This window comes from Lemur catta, chromosome 6 (assembly GCF_020740605.2).
Source record: "Lemur catta isolate mLemCat1 chromosome 6, mLemCat1.pri, whole genome shotgun sequence".
Taxonomy (NCBI): domain Eukaryota; kingdom Metazoa; phylum Chordata; class Mammalia; order Primates; family Lemuridae; genus Lemur; species Lemur catta.
The window spans coordinates 17,256,544-17,275,278 of record NC_059133.1 but is presented as its reverse complement, the minus strand read 5'-3'; the positions used below and the strand labels follow the sequence as shown (position 1 = coordinate 17,275,278).

Below are 18,735 nucleotides of genomic sequence, written 5' to 3'. Positions count from 1 at the left end.
ATCATATCTAATTAAGTATAATACAAACTAATAACATATGAGCGTGAAAATGAAAAGGAGTTGTTTTCTATGAAAACCAGACTGAACGTTTTGGAAAGACTCAATACCACGAGCTGCTAAAAAAAAAAATAAATTCAAATGATGAGTGGACAACTGCAAAAGATTGAAGGGGGAAAAAGGTAGCAATTTAGAAGGATCCTGCATACAGACTGCGTCACAATTGTTCTAGAAGCCAAAACTAGAAATGGTGGGTGATGCATTTTGAAAAAGATGATATCTAATTGCAATCAGAGGACTCATTAAAAAAAGAAAGAGAGAGACCTTAATTCAACATTAAAAAGTTTGTGAAAAGAATGGACATTTATGTTTAAATTAAAATTAAAATGTAAGGTGTATCTCTATCACTTACCTGATTTTTGGATTAAGGAACCAACTGCTATAGAGAAGAGGGTTCTACCTGAGCTGAGCAATTTTAAATTAAGAGAAGGGACTGACTGCCCTTTCTGAGGGTCACCCACTAGAGCCTTTGTTTAATTTCTTCCTTCTAAATTTGACTAAGAGGGTTGGCATTTCTTTTTCAAAAGAATCCCAGGGAGAGAGAAGTAACACAATGTTCATCTACCACACTTCATCCAAAACAAACAATTCAGTACAGAACACTTAGCTTGATATAATGGAGTCTGAAAAGCCACGTTTCTATTATTTTCTCCCACAGAAATGGTTTCTCAATAGGCAAACGTAAAACACTCATCAAAGAAGAGCAATAAGATGGCTCTGTGTCAGAGATAGCTCGGGACATAACTCACAAAAACCCTCATTTCATAGTCAGAGTTCCTGCTAAAATCTCTGGAATTGACATTTTTATTAGGTTAAGGTTTGTACTTGAAATTGGATCAAACTTGAAAGGAGATGAACTATAAAGGATATACTAAACAAAAAGAGATTTCATCTATGAATAAATGCCTCACAAAGCTGTGATCAGAAGAAGAAACAAAATTTTTGGATTTGTCACCTCACAAATTGGTCATTTTAATATATGATTATGATAGTCTCATGCATAAAAATGTGATTATAATTAATATGTGAATTATCAAAAATTGCTGGAAGTCCACTATTTTCATATCCCTTGAAAGATCTATACTGTATTCTACATGTTGATCAAATATAATGATAAAAGATTAAGGAAGGTACCAAGACATTCAAGCTAGCAATTATGTTGTATAGGTTAATCTGTAACCTAAAATGAGATCTGAAAAGTCAACTAAAGATTATTGTTTTCACCAGGTAAAATTACAATTGGATTGTTTTTCTCAATATCGTTGCCTAGAGCAGAGCCATCATTTCTGTTGAATAACCCAAGGTAAATCTTGTAAATACCCAGAAAGACCTGTTTATCCACTTGGCAGCCTTCCTGCAGCGACAGAGCACTTGTGTACAGCTAGTGTTGTTTCTACTGCTTTGAGCATATAAAGAATAAATGATAAGGCCCCTGCCCCTGGGAGTTGAGTCTGTTTGAGAGGTCAAAATATACACCTTGGAAAGGAATAGAAAATGAGTGTTGTAAAGTGTCCTTTGTGCTCCTTCGTGACTCTGGATTCATAACATTATTTTAGAATATGATATGAGAAATATCTTGTGAAGACTATGCTAGAAGAATGACTCTAGGGTCCTGACACTTACCTACTTTGCAAAAACCTTGCACTGGCTTTCAGCTGCTCATATGGTAACATCTCAAATCCTTGACTGGGCCTGGGAGGCCTGTGACCCAGCCCCCCACCCCTCTCTAACATCCTCCTTGTGCACCGACCCCCTGCCCCAACATTGCTCTCTTCACTCCAGCCATGAAAATTCTGTTCCCGCCACCTGAATGACTCTTCTTCTCCCCCTACTTTACTTAGTGAGCCACTTCGCATCCTGCAGATTCCATTTCCGCATCACCTCCTGAGATGCACCTAACGCATCCCCCTCTGTCTGACAGCTCAAAGTCCCCTGTTAGTACTTGTATTTTCCCATGATAGCACTTTCCCCAATTGTAGTCAAGCCATTGTGTGTTTAGTCATCTAACTGCCATCTCCATAGTAACACTTTCCACAGTCACAGTTAAACAAGTGTGTATTTAGTTGTCTGACAGCCTTCTCCCCCAGTGTGGGCTCAGGAAGGCCAGTGTTGGTCCCTATCCATCCTGTTTACTGCTATACCCCCAGGAACTAATTAGAGATTGTCACCTAATAGGTACAGTAAATATTTGTTGAATGAATTAATGAATGAGCAATTGAATTAATTATAAGAATACAAGTAATTAACATTCAAATGCCCTTAGTAATCAATGCTTGTTTTTCTAAAGCAGGAGGATAAATCTGAATTGGCTAAGGCATTTCCTCCACCACACATTCATTTACTTGGCAAATGTTTATTGAACACCTACTAGGTGCTAGTCACTGTTCTAAGAGTAGGGTGTACAATGGTAGAGAAGACAGATCAAGGTCTTTTTAGCAAGGGAGACAGACAAAAAAAGAAGCCTAGTGAACAAATAAATACATAATTTTAGACAGTAAAGCACAGGATGAGTATCCTTTATCTAAAACACTTGAGACCAGAAGTGTTTTAGATTTCAGATTTTTTTGGTTCTTGGAATATTTGCATTATGCTTGTTGGCTAAACATCCCTAATCCAAAAAGCCAAAAGCCAAAATGCTCCAATGAGTATTTCCTTTGAGCATCACATTGATGCTAAAAAAGTTTTAGATTTTGGAGCATTTTGGATTTTGGATTTTCAGATTAAGGATAGTCAACCTGTATGATGTTTAGTACCTTGGGTGGTAATGGGGTGGGGGTTAAATTACATAAAGTGGAAAAGGAATTCTTCACTGTGCACCTATAGACAGCCTTGATGAGATCTAAATCATTCTGAAGAATTTCCAAAACAATCTCCTAGATAGAATGAGCCCTTTAGAGGATCACTAGCCCCCAAGACTTCTTCGGTCTTAAATCTCCACTTGTCTGCAGCACACGACTTCCTTCAAGTCAGCGCACTGCCTCAACTCTCTCACCACTGCCTGTTTTCCTTCTACTTCACCCCCTCACCCCACCTCCCACCGCCCCCTCTTTCTGGACACTTTCTCATAACCCCTCCTGACAGCTCTCACTGGTCCCCTCCACATTTTGTTTCTACTTTTCTGCATGCAGTTTCGCACCTAGAAGTGCCCCCTTTCTTGGACGACTTATGCCCTCCATTTCCTCAAGGGTCCCTCCCAAGAGGTTTTCAAATCTCTTGGTACGGATCACTCTCTTTCTTTATGTTTAAGCATGGAATATTAACTCTGTTGAGGATCTTTAGGAACTCAACATTTATTTTACAGGTGGGGCCCAGGGACAGACCTGGGCCAGAGAGGTTGTGACTTGCCAAAGGTCACATGGCTGATTATGGCCAAGCTAAAACCAAAATCTAGTCAGTCCCCTCCAGCCAGGCTATGTTTTAAATCCTTAATGCGTTGTATTTTTTTTTTTATTATAGGTTTTGTTTTGTGTCCTAACAAAATGGTAAGTTGCTTGAAGGCAGAAGTTATCTTCTTTTGTTTCTGAATCCTGCAAAGCATTTAGTACAGTCCTTTGAGCACAGGGAACCTAGTGTCCATCTATTTGTCTGTCTATTACTGCATTCAGAAAAGACCAAAACAGATTTTCACCAATTTAGAAAGTATGTTTGGGATGATATTAACTAATACAGGCCATATGGCATTCATAAAAGCCACACTGGGGGACCTAGGGGACCATTTAAAAGTAATAGGCAGCCTCCCTGCAGAGCACCCCAGGATCCTTCCTGGAAGGGAGACAAGCTACAGACAAAGGAAACAAACAGTAGTTTCATACATGAGCCCCCAAGCCAAAGTCACAAAGCCAGATGCAAGCAATGATTTGCAATAGAGCTGCCATCCATGTGGGCAGCTTCATGCCGTGTGCACCAACAAGGGGAGGCATGTTGTTTTTCTTTACAGGGTAAATGACTCTCGCAAACCACCCCAGATTCACAAACTACTCAGGTAAGATAAAATACGACCTTCCAACTCTGACATGCATTACAATGTATAAAGCACTTAAACTAAAGGCTTGCTGAACAAATACAGTGTAACCATCCGTATACCATAGTTCTCTTATTTCCCCCTCCTCAGTGAAAGAATACATATCTGTGACTTCCAAGAGAACTGCTTTGGCAACATTCGGTAACACTTTTACTACAGAGGGCCCAAGACGTCTTTAAAAATGATTAATGATGAGGAGTCCCAACTATATGTGGTTCTGGCTTATTTCTTATTTTATGGAGTCCACTCAGCCACATTTCCATTTAGATAGAAAATTTCCATTAAAGGTAGGAAAACTAAAAATACTTCTTAGATTATTATACTAAAGGACAACTGACTCAGAAGTCTCCATAAACAGTCTACTTTCCCTCTCAACACTCCTGTCTTTGTGAAGTGATAATATTGGTCTGCTCTCACTGTCACTGATTGAAACAAAAGCACATGGTTCTCGCTTTAACAGCTGAATTAACCATCTGCAATGTCCCCGTGAGCCAGAAGTGGGCCTCATGTTAAATGAATCAACTTCAGTCAACAGCAGGAGATAGCGGTGGCAAGAAATGGTGGTAGGAAATGACTCCTTAACCACACTGAAAATTGACTGCAAAATTGAAAAATATTATAAAGACCTGTTTAAGAAGTCATAAAAACACTGCGATGGCTACTATTACAGATGCCTTATCATCTGAAAGTAAACAAATATATTATGCATCCATCACAGACCAGACACCAAATCTGTTACATAACAGAGTATTATAAGAAGCAAGCAGATTAGATATACTAGTTCCTTTTCCATAAATTTTCTCTAGATTTGCATCTGCATTTTCTGTGTGTAAACAAAATGCTTCATGCACTCAGCCTGGAAACGCTAAAAAAAATGCACAAACATACACTCCTAAATCTATACACTGAAAATACTCTTTCACTACAGATATCAGGCATTTTAAGCCTTTTCTGCCTCAGCAAGTGATTAGGCTGAAAGCAATCATGTTTTATTGTAGAATGAATGGCAAGCACATGTCATGGAAAGTGGCTGGTTTAGGTCACAGTCTCTCAACCTCAGCATTACTGACATTTGGGGCTGGATCATTTTTTGTTGTGGGGGCTGTTCTGGGCGTTGTTGTTCAGCCACATCCTCGGCCACAACCCACAAAATGAGAGCAGTGTTCCCAACTCACGCCCTACCCCAGTCCTGACAATCAAAAATTTCCCCAGACTTTTGTCCTGGCAGGGCAAAATCACCCCTACTTAAAAGCCACTTGTGTAGGTTGAAATACAGATTGCCCTGTGGCAATGAGATGTGAGGACCCCTGACAGTGTTTTAAAATTTTTCTAGTTGTGGCAGTTATGGAAAATGAGAATTCTTGTATAGCCTACTAAAATCAACAAATCCACTCAAGGCTGGAGATGACCAGTCTAGAGGCTCCGTCCCTGCCCAGCTGCCCAAGGGCTGCGAGTCGCAGTTTGGCACAGGTCAGTAACCCACTCATCCAAGACAAAAAGCTGCGAAGCTCTGTTCTGGGGGACTCAGACCCTCAGCTACCTCTGCTCTGCCTGCCACCTTCCCACTGTGCGTGGCCCGTCTCCAGTTTACTGTCCGAGCTTTGTCTGCAGCCTCCAACTCAGCCTCCAACTCTCCTCAATTTCCAAGTTTGCAGCAACAAGCTAATAGGTTACCGGGCCAAATAAGTATCAAGGCAGTAAAAGATAAGGTCCCTGGCAAACCCTGGAGAGTAGAGCCCTTCTCCCGTGAGGCCTCTGAGGTGTTCTTCAACAGTGACCCTGGGAGACTGCCCGTATGGTGTAAATAAATCTCACTTAACCGAGCCAGTGCCAGTGAAGAAGAAACTCAATAGTCACCATAAACTGCAAGTAATAATGTCAACGTTTTGGTCAAAGAAACTCCAAAACAGAATTGGAACTCCTCCCATAAAGGGGAACAAAACAGTAATAACAGAAGCAACAAGTAGCAAGAGGAATAAATGAATACAACCCCCCACCACTCCTGGTGAAATTGAAAGCCAAATTTTTAAATTTCATTTTAAGTTTTTAATTTTTTATCTTTAAGTAGACCTGGCCTTCAAACTTCTGGGCCAGGTCTGAGGAACTGAGACCTACGTCATATTGCTAAAATCAAGGGTGGGCCCCATGAAAAGCCATCTTGTTATTTCTGGTCACACGTTAACTTTAGCATCACATCATGAACAGGTATGAAAAGGCTATGCCTGTCCAGAACAAACAATTTCTTAAGACAGAATTTGAAGAAAGGGGGCAGAAGGATGTGGTTGGGCATGGTGCTTAGCCTATAAAAGAATGAGAAATGGGATGAAAAAGATTTTTAAAAGATATCTTCCCTAATAATGGAAGGTAAATAGGTAGCAAAAAATAGTTGAAAGTTAATGAAACAGGAGTTGCTTTCTTCAAAAATGGACACTTTCTAAAAAATAAAGTATGCAGGTGAAACAAAGGAAAAGTCACCTGCTTTTAACAAAACTAGATCAGAGCAATTACCTAATTTACACAAGGTATCGCTGAGGCTGATGCTCAGCTGCTTCCTGATGAGCGAGGAGTTGGCCAGAGTGTCTGCATTTTCCTTTATTTTTATCACTTGTTTATAATAGTCAATTACTTCCTCTCGGATCTAGAAAAGAGAAATTTAATTCAAGTTTTGCATGGAAGAAGCATGGCTTTCATTCATTCATTCACTCAACAAACATTCACTGAATGTTGGTGCTAGGACTGGGGAGCAAATATGCATAAAACTAATCCTTGCCCTCGGGAACTTCCTGAGGTAGGAGGGGAGATTGGAGGGTGAAGCAGGGGTCCACCCAGGAAGGCCCTTGAGTGCAAACCTAAGGGTTTGGGCCTGTAATGATTGAAGAGTTTTCATTAAGAGAATAATGTGACCAAATTTACATTTGAGAAAAATCTGCCAGCATAGAAGTGTGGAGGACAAACTGAAGTAGGTGAGGCTATAGCAGGGGACGAGTTAGTCCAGAGAAGAACAAACAATGACGGTCTGAGCTGATGCGGTGGCCACAGATGTGAAGAGAGACCTGCTAGGCCTTGGTGCCGCATTGGATGGGTGGTGCTGATGCTGGGAGTGTTGCATGGAGTGACATGAGTAAGCGCTCAAGCTCCACGCTGGGCAGACGTGGTAGTGGCCACAGAGGCTTTTCAATCAGACTTCCCGGGTGCCAACCCCAGCTCTGCCACTTAAAAGCTGGGCAAGCATCTTAACTTCCTAAGCCTCAACTTTCTCATGTTCAAAACAGGGGAATAGGCCAGGTGTGGTGGCTCATACCTGTAATCCCGTCACTTTGGGAGGCCAAGGCGGGAGGATCTCAAGGCCAGGAATTCAAGACCAGCCTGGAAAACATAGTGAGACTCCATCTCTACAAAATGTTAAAATATTAGCCAGGTGTGGTGGCACACACCTATAGTCCCAGCTACTCAAGAGGCTGAGGCAGGAGGATCGCTTGAGCCCAGGAGTTCGAAGCTGCAGTGAGCTATGATGGTACCACTGCACTCCAGCCTGGGCAAAAGAACAAGACCCTATCTCAAAAGAAAGAAAGAAAAAGGGAGGGAGGGAGGGAGGGAGGGAGGAAGGAAGGGAGGGAGGGAGGGAGGGAGGAAGGAAGGGAGGGAGGGAGGGAGGGAGGAAGGAAGGAAAGAAAGAAAATGAGGACAAGAGAGTTGTGAGGATTAAATGAGAAAATGGATGGGATGTGTTTAGCACAGTGACTGATAATAAATATGGTTAAGATGTATCATTAAGATGATGCGATGATGTCTGCCCTGGGTGAGATGAGAGGAGCATTTAGTTAGGCAGTGAGGGGTGGGTGTGTCCGGTCTTAAGCACATGGACCCTGGAATGCCAGCGGAATATGCAAATGGAGATGTCCAATAGGCAGATGGAGGCACGTGTCTGCAGCTGACAATAAATACAGACCTGAGAAGGAGACGGAGACAAGAAAACCTCACCTACGGGCCAACAGCTGAAGCCCTGGGCACTGGAGGGCCTGAGGTGCTCAGACTGAGACGAGCATAGAGCCCAAAAGGCAAGCTCAAGAGGACGCCAGTATTTGGGCCAGAGGCAGGGAGAGAAAGAGGAGCCCACAAAAGAAACTGACAGCATAATCAGAGAGGATATCCATGAGGGAGGGTGCCTCAGAACCCAGGACAGTATAGTTTCAGGAAGGACGTGACCCGCACTGTCCAATCCTTCAGAGGAGACAGCCAAGATAAAAATGCAAAGGGACACTTTGGAGACATTCCTGATGACTTTCACAAGAGCAGACAAAATGGAGCTGGGTGGGGGAAGAAGTCCAAGGCCAGTAGGTGGGAAGTGAGGAAGTAAAGAAGCTGGACTGTGAGGAGGACACTGACTACAGGATGGCCACTGACAGATGGCAAAAGTTAAGAAAGAGTAGACGATAACCATTTCACTGAGAATGTTCCTCTTAAGACATTTTGTTCAATCTTCTCTGTCCTGTTCCTACAACTTTTAATTTTTTTAATTTGACCTCATCTGCCCAGCCCAACCCACCCCCGTTCAACAGGGCCCCCAGGTCCCACAGATCATTTCTGTAGTGCGTGAGCATGGCCTCAGGAGCCCCGGCCACCAGGGCAAAGGGTCTACACAGGTTTGAGAGGTGAGTCGAGTTACACAGCAAAATCTCTCCTGGTTTTAACCAGTGAGAAAGAGGCAGTCCCCTAAGGACAACTTTCAACAAGGAGAAAGACCTCTCCATTGTTTCAGAAGGTCCACCGTTGAGGAGGCCTGGGTGGAAGGCAACCATGTATGGTTGGGTCCTGTGACGTCGAGCCCGTCCCTGTGGAACGTCCCAGCAGCACTCAGTGTCCCGTGATTCATGCCCCACCAGCTCTGGGTCTGGGGTGGGGCAGCCAGGCGGGAGGGATGACTCAGTGAGTTTGCTACGTGTTTAGATTTTTCTTTTGCGAGGCAATCAGTTCTACGGTCAAGCTTTTTGCTTCTCTAAAGAAAGTCCTGTTCTCTGCTCACAGTGCTGGTCTTAAGATGAGTAAGAGGAGGCTTATGTGGTGTCAAGTGCCTCAAAAATCACCTGCTGGGGAGCCAAATACTAATGACTCAATTTATTGAACTCCTTCCGAGTGTGCCAGGCATTCTGCTAAACTCTTTACATAGACGGTCTGTGAATCCTCATGATAATCTGGTGAGGAAGATGCCGTTATTACTCTCATTTTACCAATGAGCAAGTGAATGAGATACCAAGATGTTAAGCACTTGCCCAACTTCTCACTGTTACTAAGAGGCAGGAACAAAATGTGGTCCCAGGCAATCAGCCCTTAGAGCCCGCCGTCTCCCCACCACTGCCCGGCACCTGCTCTTTTACCTTTAGATCCTCCCTGATTTGGGGCCACTGTTTAAAAGGTATTTATCTTTTGGGTACCTTTTAGCAAGGGTCAATACTGATTTGCATTTAAGTGTTAGGGACCACCAATATTACATTCTTCCTGCAAAGGCCGAAGACGTCACCTACCTGGTGAGAGGAAATGATCTCAGGGAAAGCGGGAAACTGAAATGGAAAAGCAAGCCAGGGAGCGTGGAAGGGAGGGAAGAGGAGCTACTACAACAAAAACTAACAATGTCACAATTTAACCTGGAGTACCTCTGACGGTTCAGTCAGCGGAATCTGCTACGAAAGGGTGGAAGCTGGACCATAGGAAGGCTGTGCACGGCTCCCTGTGGACTCACAAAGAACCTTCTCCCATCCCAACCTGTCAAGCGGAGAAGTGGTCAGACCTAGCAGGTGCTCACACTAAGTGGATCCAGACGGTAAGACCTACAACCCTCTTTTAAACTGAGATGTCTCTCGTGGGGAGCTGAGGAGAACCCCACACATCACAAGAGAATAAGAGCACTCCTTGAGCAAGGAGGGGCAGCGGGTGAGCACGACCTGAGCATTGCAGGCTCTGGCCTAAGTCTTGCGAAGAGACAGACCGGGGCAATGTGGGACCAGAAACAACGGCCGTGGCCGACGCCTGCATAGAGCCCTAAAGCACGCGCATCTTCCTCGCAAGGCCTGCGAGTGATATTGGGAACATTCATGACAACGTCACGCTCCTTTATTCTTTCCCTACTCCCAAAATCTCTACACCGCTTGTGGGCCAAGAGCTCCTTCTGAATACATCATGGCCAGTGTCCTGACAAACAGATGGGACAGAAGTCTCAGGCAAGGAGAGTCCCCCAGGTCTCTGAGCCAGGCTGGAGCCAGAGAAGTATTACCAGAGTTACCCCTATAACCCCAGACCTCCCTGCCACTGGTAGGGTTTTTTTTTTTGGTCGGGGGGTGGCGGTGGCGAGGAGGAGACCCATTTCTTGAAACATTTCATAAAAACTTACATTTCACTATCTCCTAGAAGGAAAAATAGTAAATCTGCTAAAAATTCCATAATTTCTCCAACTAGCATGTTTTTCTCACCAAACAAGCCTCTCCTGATATTTAAGCTCTCTTGAAGTTTGGTTTTTGCAAGAGAAATGTCTCCAGCAACAAACCTGAAAATAAAGCACATGTGTTATTTATGGAGCATGTTGGCTACATTCATTGTGCTATCAAAAATAATTCTTATAAAACATCCTTTATTTTGTGTAAAAATCTGTCCTGGAAGCTATAAAAAAAGAGCAATTTATAATAGTAAAGATGCAAGAACTTTGATGTGATTTATAAGAAGACAGTGTATACATCTTTATAAGCAACTATAGCACTCTTTTCAACCTCAGCACGACTGACATTGGACTGAGTAATTCTTTGTTGTGGGGGGCCGTCCTGTGCATTGTGTAATGTTTAGCAGCACCCCTGGCCTCTACCTACTAGATGCCAGTAACAATTCCTCCAGTTATGACAACAACACTGTCCCCAGACACTGCCCAAAGTCCCCCGGGTGGGGAGGGGTCTAAAACTGCCCCTGATTGAGAACCACTAAGCAATAGAATGGAAATGCAAAAGGCGACCATTTTTTAACCAAATCAGGTAGGTGCACAGTAGATTAACAGGTGTGGGTTAAGCATATTAAGTATAATAATAAAAGCTAGTACAGAAAATTTTAAAAAGTTAAAAAAATCATATGTTTACATCAGAACACCTTCGACATATTTCACAGTAGCTTGATCACGGGGATTGTTGTCCAATAACTTGGAAACTTCAGTAGCATGTCCCAAAATGTCATTTCCTTTTAAGAATTCCTCAGACCCTGACTTTGCCAGGTTATACAGCACTCTGACTGCAGGGAATAAATTTTGGCAAAGAATAGGACACTTAAGGTTGTTTCCACGAAAGAGTTAAGATGTCAACATATATAGCTTTAGTATCATTGCTTCGTCACTGCCTATACCCAGGTTTTTTCTTAATAAATCAACTCTTGACCTACACTGCATGGGGGCTGGTTTTCATATAAAGCATTTGTGTGTGCACAGCAGTTATAGGGCCAAGGAGCCAAGACAATAGATTGAAACTGAATTCTGAGTCTGTTTTGCAAACAAACAGGTCAGAAATTGAGTGAGAATATGAATGTGGTGGAGCCAGTCATCACCATGGCAACTGAGTTCTACAGAAGGCAGCCAGTGGGTCCTGTAGTAAGACACAATAAAATGATGCAGCCTTATAACAAAACCACATGCGTAAGTCCCACAAGCCCAATTAATAAATAATGGGCTGTGGCCGGGTGCAGTGGCTCACGCCTGCAATCCTAGCGCTCTGGGAGTCCGAGGTGGGAGGACTTGAACTTAGGAGGTCAAGACCAGCCTGAGCAAGAGTGAGACCCCCGTCTCTACTAAAAACACAGAAAAATTAGCCAGATGTGGTGGCACATGCCTGTAGTCCCAGCTGCTTGGGAGGCTGAGGCAGGAGGATCGCTGGTGCCCAGGAGTATGAGGTTGCAGTGAGCTATGATGATCCCACTGCACTCTAGCCCGGGCAACAGAGCAATATTCTGTTTCAATCAATCAATCAATAACGGGTTGTACCTAGATACACCACACTGCTTTGGCGATTTACTATGCAAAAGCCCAGCAATTTTGCTCCTTTATTGAGAGTTATATATTTTGACAATAATACAGACTCCTAAAAAGTAAAAAGCGTTTCTTAAACCATACTCTATTATGGGAAGAGAAACAAGCATGGTAATGGTTTGGGCTGAATTGAGGTCCCTCAAAATTTATATGTTGAAGCCCTCAATGCCTGTACCTCAGAATGTGACTGTATTTGCAGGCAGGGTCTTTAAAGAGGTGATTAGGTTAAAATGAGGTCATTAAGGTGGACTCTAACCCCAAATGACTGGTGTCCTTTTAAGCTAAGGAGATTAGGGGGCACACACACACACACACACACACACACACACACACACACATGCAGAAAAGACCATGTGAGGACACAGGCAGAAGGCGGCCATCTGCAAGCCAAGGAGAGAGGTCTCAGGAGAAACCAAACCTGCTGACACCTTGACCTTGGACTTCTAGCCTCCAAAAGTGCAAGAAATAGGTTTCTATTGTTTAAGCCCCCTGGTCTGTGGTACATTGTGGCAGCTCTAGCAGACTAACACAATAATGTTCCGAGAAGTGTTATTAGAGCATTGCTAGCAGCACAGAAAAGCAGAGTTAATGCCCTGTGCTATGAAATTCAGGGTTAATTAGGAAGGATTAGCATTAAGTTATCAGGAAGCAACTCTTACCATCATTAATGTACCTAATTCACTGCCCAGTGCCCCTGCACCCTTCCCTGCCCTACACCCAGGGCCTCATGCCTTGTGCTTGGACATAACTGGGCTCCCTGTGTCCCCTCTTACCCACCACATAATCCATTCTCCAGACAGCAGCAAAAGTGATCCTAAAACAGACATCAAAGGGTGACCTCCCCAGCCTGACTCCCTGCGATGGCTTCTCCTCACACTTAGAGTAGAATCCAAATGCCTGCCTAAGGCCCGAGGCCCGAGGCCCTGCACGATCAGGGTCTGGCTGCCTCCTGCCTTTGCTCCCTGAGGCTTCTTTGCATTCCCAGGACAGGCTCAGCCCTCCCCCACCTCTGCACATGCTCTTCCCTCTGCCAGGACTGCCCCCTCCCTCGCCACAGTGGCTCCTGCAGTCCATTAGGTCTCAGCTTAAATGTCTTCTCCCCAAAAGGCATACTGACCACCCTTTCACAAGTGCCCCCCACATGCACACGCTGACACTCCAACTCCATCTCTTGTTTGCATTTATGAAAGCTTGTAATCATCTCATGGGTTGGCTCACTTGGGTTTTGTGTGTCACCTCCCCTGGAGGGCAGAGTTGGTGTTTCTGTTCTGGACTCAGCACAGTGCCTGGTGCATAGCAGCTGCTCAGTAAACACGTCTCCTATGTCTGAACCCAGGCTGGAATCCTCACTTCCTCCCCTTCATCTCCTTGCTCAGGCCCTGAATCCCCACCTGACCCTTTCAGGAGACTAGAACCACAGCATGTTCCCACCAAGACTATTGCTGATGGCACTGATCCTTCCCAGCGTCCCATTTCACCAGGACCCCCGCCCCACGCCGCTGTCGATTTGGCCACTTGTCTACACCAAGCCAATTTGCCTGGTTCCTTGGAACTCTCCACTCTGGCCTGTCCAGCTGCCTCTGGGGGGCCAGGCCCAGGTCCCACAGAAGTGGCCCTGGTTCCACCCTGGATTCCCCTGCCCACCAAGGCCCCAGCGTGCCTGTGACCAGGCCTGCCTGCATCAGGACAACAACTTGGCAGCTAGACTCCGTATACCAAGGATTAGAGCTTCATAAGTGACTAGAAGAGAATCTGTGCAGCAAGGAGTTACCCAGACAGGTTTTGGGGTCAGAGAGGCCTGGCTTGGACTCCCAGCTTCAGATTGACTAGCTGCAGGAGCTAACGTGGTTTAAGTTATTTAATCTCTGACCTTCAGCTTCCTCATCTGTAAAAGAGGGGTAACAACACCTACTGCATGGGGTATATTTGAGGATAAAAGTGATCATCAGCATAAAGTGCCTTGGACATAGTAAGCGTTCAACAAATGATAACTAACGCTATAAAAGTGAATTTACAGATGAGAACTCTAGGGAGGGTCAGTAGCTTGCCCAAGGGGATCTTTGAGCTTCTAGCCATGGTAGCAGATTGCAAAAACAGCTTCAAGTCTCCACACCAACCAGACCCAACTCCCCTGTGCGATGCTGCTCTGTACCTCTCCCCATCAAGAGGTGAATAAAGCCTGGGGACTTGCTTTGACCAATCGAATGCAGTGGAAGGGGGTATTGTCCCAGTTGTGAGCCTAGGCCCAGACTTCTGCTCTCCCTCTTGGAATCCTGTGAGCTGCCAAGTGAACAGGCCTGGGCTACCCTCCTGGAGAATGAGGAACACATGGCCCACCACCCCTGTCATCTAAGTGTGGCCCTTTTAGGCCAGCCAGCCCCACCTGCCCTGCTAGCTGATCTCAGACACCTGCCTGAGCCAAGCCCAAATCTGCTGGGCCCACCCCAGACCAGGATAACCTCTCAGCTGACCCATGGATTCATGGGCAAAAATAAATGTTGCTTTAAGCCACAGAGTTTTGGAATGGTTTGTTATGCAAAAAAGCCAACTGATACAGCCATGTAAGTACGACAAAGTCTAGACTCCTCAGTCTAACTGTAAATCAATAGGTCAGAACTGCTCAACACCTTAGTTTACTGAAAATTCTTTGTCTCTGCTCTATCAGTGGTACCACAGCAGCCTCAGGCATCAAATGCTGGAGAATGAAATAATGGCCACCATTCATCAGTGAGTACTTACCTACCCATCGGGCACCACTCAGTGTGCTTTCCATTCTCACAATATGTGATGTAGATGTTATTTCATCCCCACCTTACCAATATGAAAACTGTGACCCAGAGAGTATAAGTAGTGTGGCTAAAGGCACAGAGAGCTAATAAGCAGAGACATAGCATTTGAACCCAGAAAGGCTGGCTTCACAGTCAAGCTCTGATGGCCCTCCCTTACCGCCTAAAGCCTCCTTCTCTGAGGCTCAACCTCACAGGCTATGACAATATGAAAAGGTGGACCAACAGAATGAAGAGCGCTGCATGTTCAACACTCATACGCTACCGGCCCTCCAAACACACCAAGCCAACAAAGCACGCGTGTCCACTTCCCTTTTCTCACAGATGGGAATAGCCCAGAAGGAGTCCAGCCGTGTACAACCCAAGAGGTCATCCCCTCTGTGTGTGTCGCCGTACCTTTCTGCTTCACCAAGTTCTGGCTGTCTTTTAAGTCACTGAGTGAAAAACACAGCAGGTTGGACCATGCTTTCTGGAAATACTGGAACCCTTCTTGAGTCAACCCAATTTCAAGGTACAGCTCTCCAAGGGCATTCTGTACTTTGAGAGGCATCTCCGTCATGGATCGGCTCTGCACAAAAGGAAGAGGACACCACTCCTGAGGGGAAACGGCATCAGGACAGGTACGGCCACCAGACACCCGCCCAAGAAAGCCTCACGCCATGATGGACTTGCGAAAGACTGTATGCGTTACATCATTTCTCAGGGAATTTTAAATATTCATAAAATAATGCTCACGGTGAAATATTTATTGGAAGACATTGCAAACTGAAAACATTTTTGGAAGATGATTTCACAGGTTGTTAGTCAATGCTAATAAACATTGTTGAAGATGCACATGATGATGTCTTGCGTGTGTTAAAGGTCACAGAGGAGGCGGGATCCGGAATGCAAATGAACAGCTGGAGACGCTGCTTGAATTCAAATGTGACCAGAGAGCCACTAACTTTATGTTGGACACATTTTTGCTTAGAGACTTGAATATAAATTCCCTTTACCAGTCTAGCACGTTTATTTCAGGGTGTAGGAGCCAAGAAAAACTTTCCCTTTGCCCTCTGAAGTTCTGTTGAAAAATCAACTGACAAAAGGCAGATTAATAGAAGGTCCAGACTTTAGGCAGATAAGGGAACTTCAAAGAACAACTTCATCCTCTGCTTTGGGAGCTGAGGGACGGCCAGGGAGGCCTTGAGGCCTCTCGTTCAGTTCAGCCTGTCAAAGCATCGTATCTCGGGGCATTGGGTCTCTGAGCCCCAACGAGCGTTACTTAACTTCATTAATTTAAATCACTCCTCTCTCAAAACCTTATCAAGCCATAGGAATATACCAATTGGTTATACTCTTTTAAATGCCCAGCACAAGAAATGAGTTAGTGCTGAGTTTTCTTACTGTTAATATCTCACTTCAGAAAACTTAATATTAACAAGGACCTGTGGGAGGGAATGTGTTTGGTGACCAATGAGGCCCTACACAGTGGGCAGCAGTATCATTGTTACTGGTTATGTGATACTTTATGCTATACCACAATGTTAGCCCAGGAAAGGATTGACTGAGCCTGGCTCCCTGGTGTGAATTTAAAGACTTTGACTCTTTCTACTTTCCTGCACCTACTGAAAGTGTTCTTCCACGTCAAACTGACCTTCTGTAGCTTGACCCAGAGTTTTCCAACAGGGGTCCTGCAAACAGGTAATGTCTGCTCTGAGGTCCGCCCAGCTCCGAAGGCAGCCAGGCATTGTGTGGAACTCCTAGGTCTGCGGCTCTTCCGCACATCCCTCAGGTGTATCTTTAAAAGCATCCCCCCTCTCAGCCTCCTCACAGAGTCCTCGCCAACATCTCCAGTCTCTCCCTCTCCCTGTTCATTTCCTGCTCCACACAAACATATCCTGGATCAAACCTGACCTGAACCTGCTTCTATCCTGACTTTTCATCTTTCTCCTTTTACCAACAAACTTCTCGAACAGGTGTCAACATGCACTGCTTCTCCATCTCATTATCACACAGTCACCTCTTACAGGCCTGCATTTCAGCTCCTCCCACGCACCCCTGCCACCTCAGTGGTTACCACTCACCCCTACTCACCAGACCTAGGAGTCTTTTTCAGTCCTCATTTGTCCAGGCCAAACCTCTAGGCAGCATTTGATGCTGTTAGACTCCTTGATTTGAAACTATGATATCCCTCCCCCCTTCACAAGTTCTACTTTTACTTTTCTCCTTTTAATATTAGCAATTCCCCCCAAATTGGTTCCTATTATCATTGAGAGACCTTGTTTCCTTTTGTGGTTTCAGCATTCACCGGTATGTCGACATCTCCCTAATCTCCCTCCAGATCTCCAATCCTGGATTTCCCTCAGCTGGCTGGATACTCCACTTGGACATTTTTCCTAAACTGCAAATTCAAAATGTCTAAGATTTATCATCTTTCTCTCCAAATCCACCTTCCTCTTCAGATTTCCCCTCTGCCAGCCGGGCTCAAATGCTCAGGGCTTCTTTGATTGCTGCCCGTGCCACAGCCATGTTTCCAGTCAGTCTGACAGTGGGGCTGAGGCCTTGGGTACAGGCACTGGCAGCTGTTCAACCCACTGCCAGGCCCCAGCGGCCCCACCACCTCCAAGTCCCACTGTGCACGCTGCAGGTGATGCTAATCCGTGTGTCAAATGTGGTCCTACATGGTCAGCTTCCTCCGTGTGAATGTGTGTCTTTTATTCCCCTCGTCCTACCCCAGTCTACCTACTCCTTGGGGGCAGAGACTCCACAATCAAGCATGGAGCTCTGAGCTTCATAGGCATTCAGTAAGTATGTGCTGATGATAGTCGGTCACAGTGATTGTAAAGTACATACACAGTTTCATGCTTAGGTCATGGGCCCATACTAGCTACCACCTATGGAGCACTGACTAAGCTGAGCTCTTGCCGGGCGTGACCTCACTGGAGACTTCAGTTACCCCAGGAAGCAGGGCTTACTGCTTCTCTATTACAGGTGGGGAAACCAAGGCTCAGTGAGGTTAAATAAATCACCCTAGCTCTCATGGCTAACCAGTAGGAGAGCAAGGGGGTCCAACCCAATCTGCCTGTCTCTAAAACACTGCTCTGTGTGTTTTCTTGACAAGTGAGCCACTGTGATGCATAAGCAGGGGACTCTTCACAAACATTATCATTTGGTTTTCTTGCTTCCTGGTATATGTGCTGTGAAATATGGAGGGGAGAATAATGAGATCACTTTTTAATAAACATCCAAATCAGGGATTCTCCAGCTTAGCACTATTGCATTTGAGGCAGGATAACCTTGTGCTGTGGGGGCTGTCTTGTGCACTATAGGATTTTAGCAGCACCCCTGATCTCCACCCACCAGATGCCAGTAGCAACTTTCCCCCAAATTGTGGCAACCCAAAATGTCTCCAGCATTGCCAGATGTTCTCTAGGGGACAAAATTGGCCCCCAGTTGAAAACCACTTCATTAAATTTTAAAACTACCTAATCTGAAGAAATTATAAAACCATATACAGAATGTGTACGTCACAAATAACAAGATCTTCCCCCTCAAGAATGTTAGGCACGTATTTCAAAGACGTTGTTACTGCCCAAAATAGTTATAAAACTTCTCTTTTGGAAGTGCCTTCAGAGACTGAAAAAATTATTTTAATAGTCTTCATGGTGGCTAGTCCCAAAGAACTGTTGCAAAAATATTTTGAGGCTAGAATCATAAGACTGATGCCTCTGGAAGGAGTCCTCTGAAGTGGGAAATTCTCTTTGGATGCCTGAACTTCGGCACGCCTCCTACCAAGCCAGCCTCGTCCCTTCACGACCACGTATTTCAGGGGGTTGCTTCAT

At 44.9% G+C, this 18,735-nt stretch overlaps 1 protein-coding gene across 1 annotated transcript in view; it reads right to left on the bottom strand.

Annotated features, from left to right (window-relative positions):
- Positions 1-18,735, bottom strand: part of LOC123639366 (putative tetratricopeptide repeat protein 41) — a 38,799-nt gene that overhangs the window by 5,880 nt on the left and 14,184 nt on the right. The window contains exon 2 of the mRNA XM_045553088.1: positions 15,311-15,482. Within this exon, the coding sequence (XP_045409044.1) occupies positions 15,311-15,482 (172 nt within the window). The remainder of the gene's footprint in view (positions 1-15,310; positions 15,483-18,735) is intronic.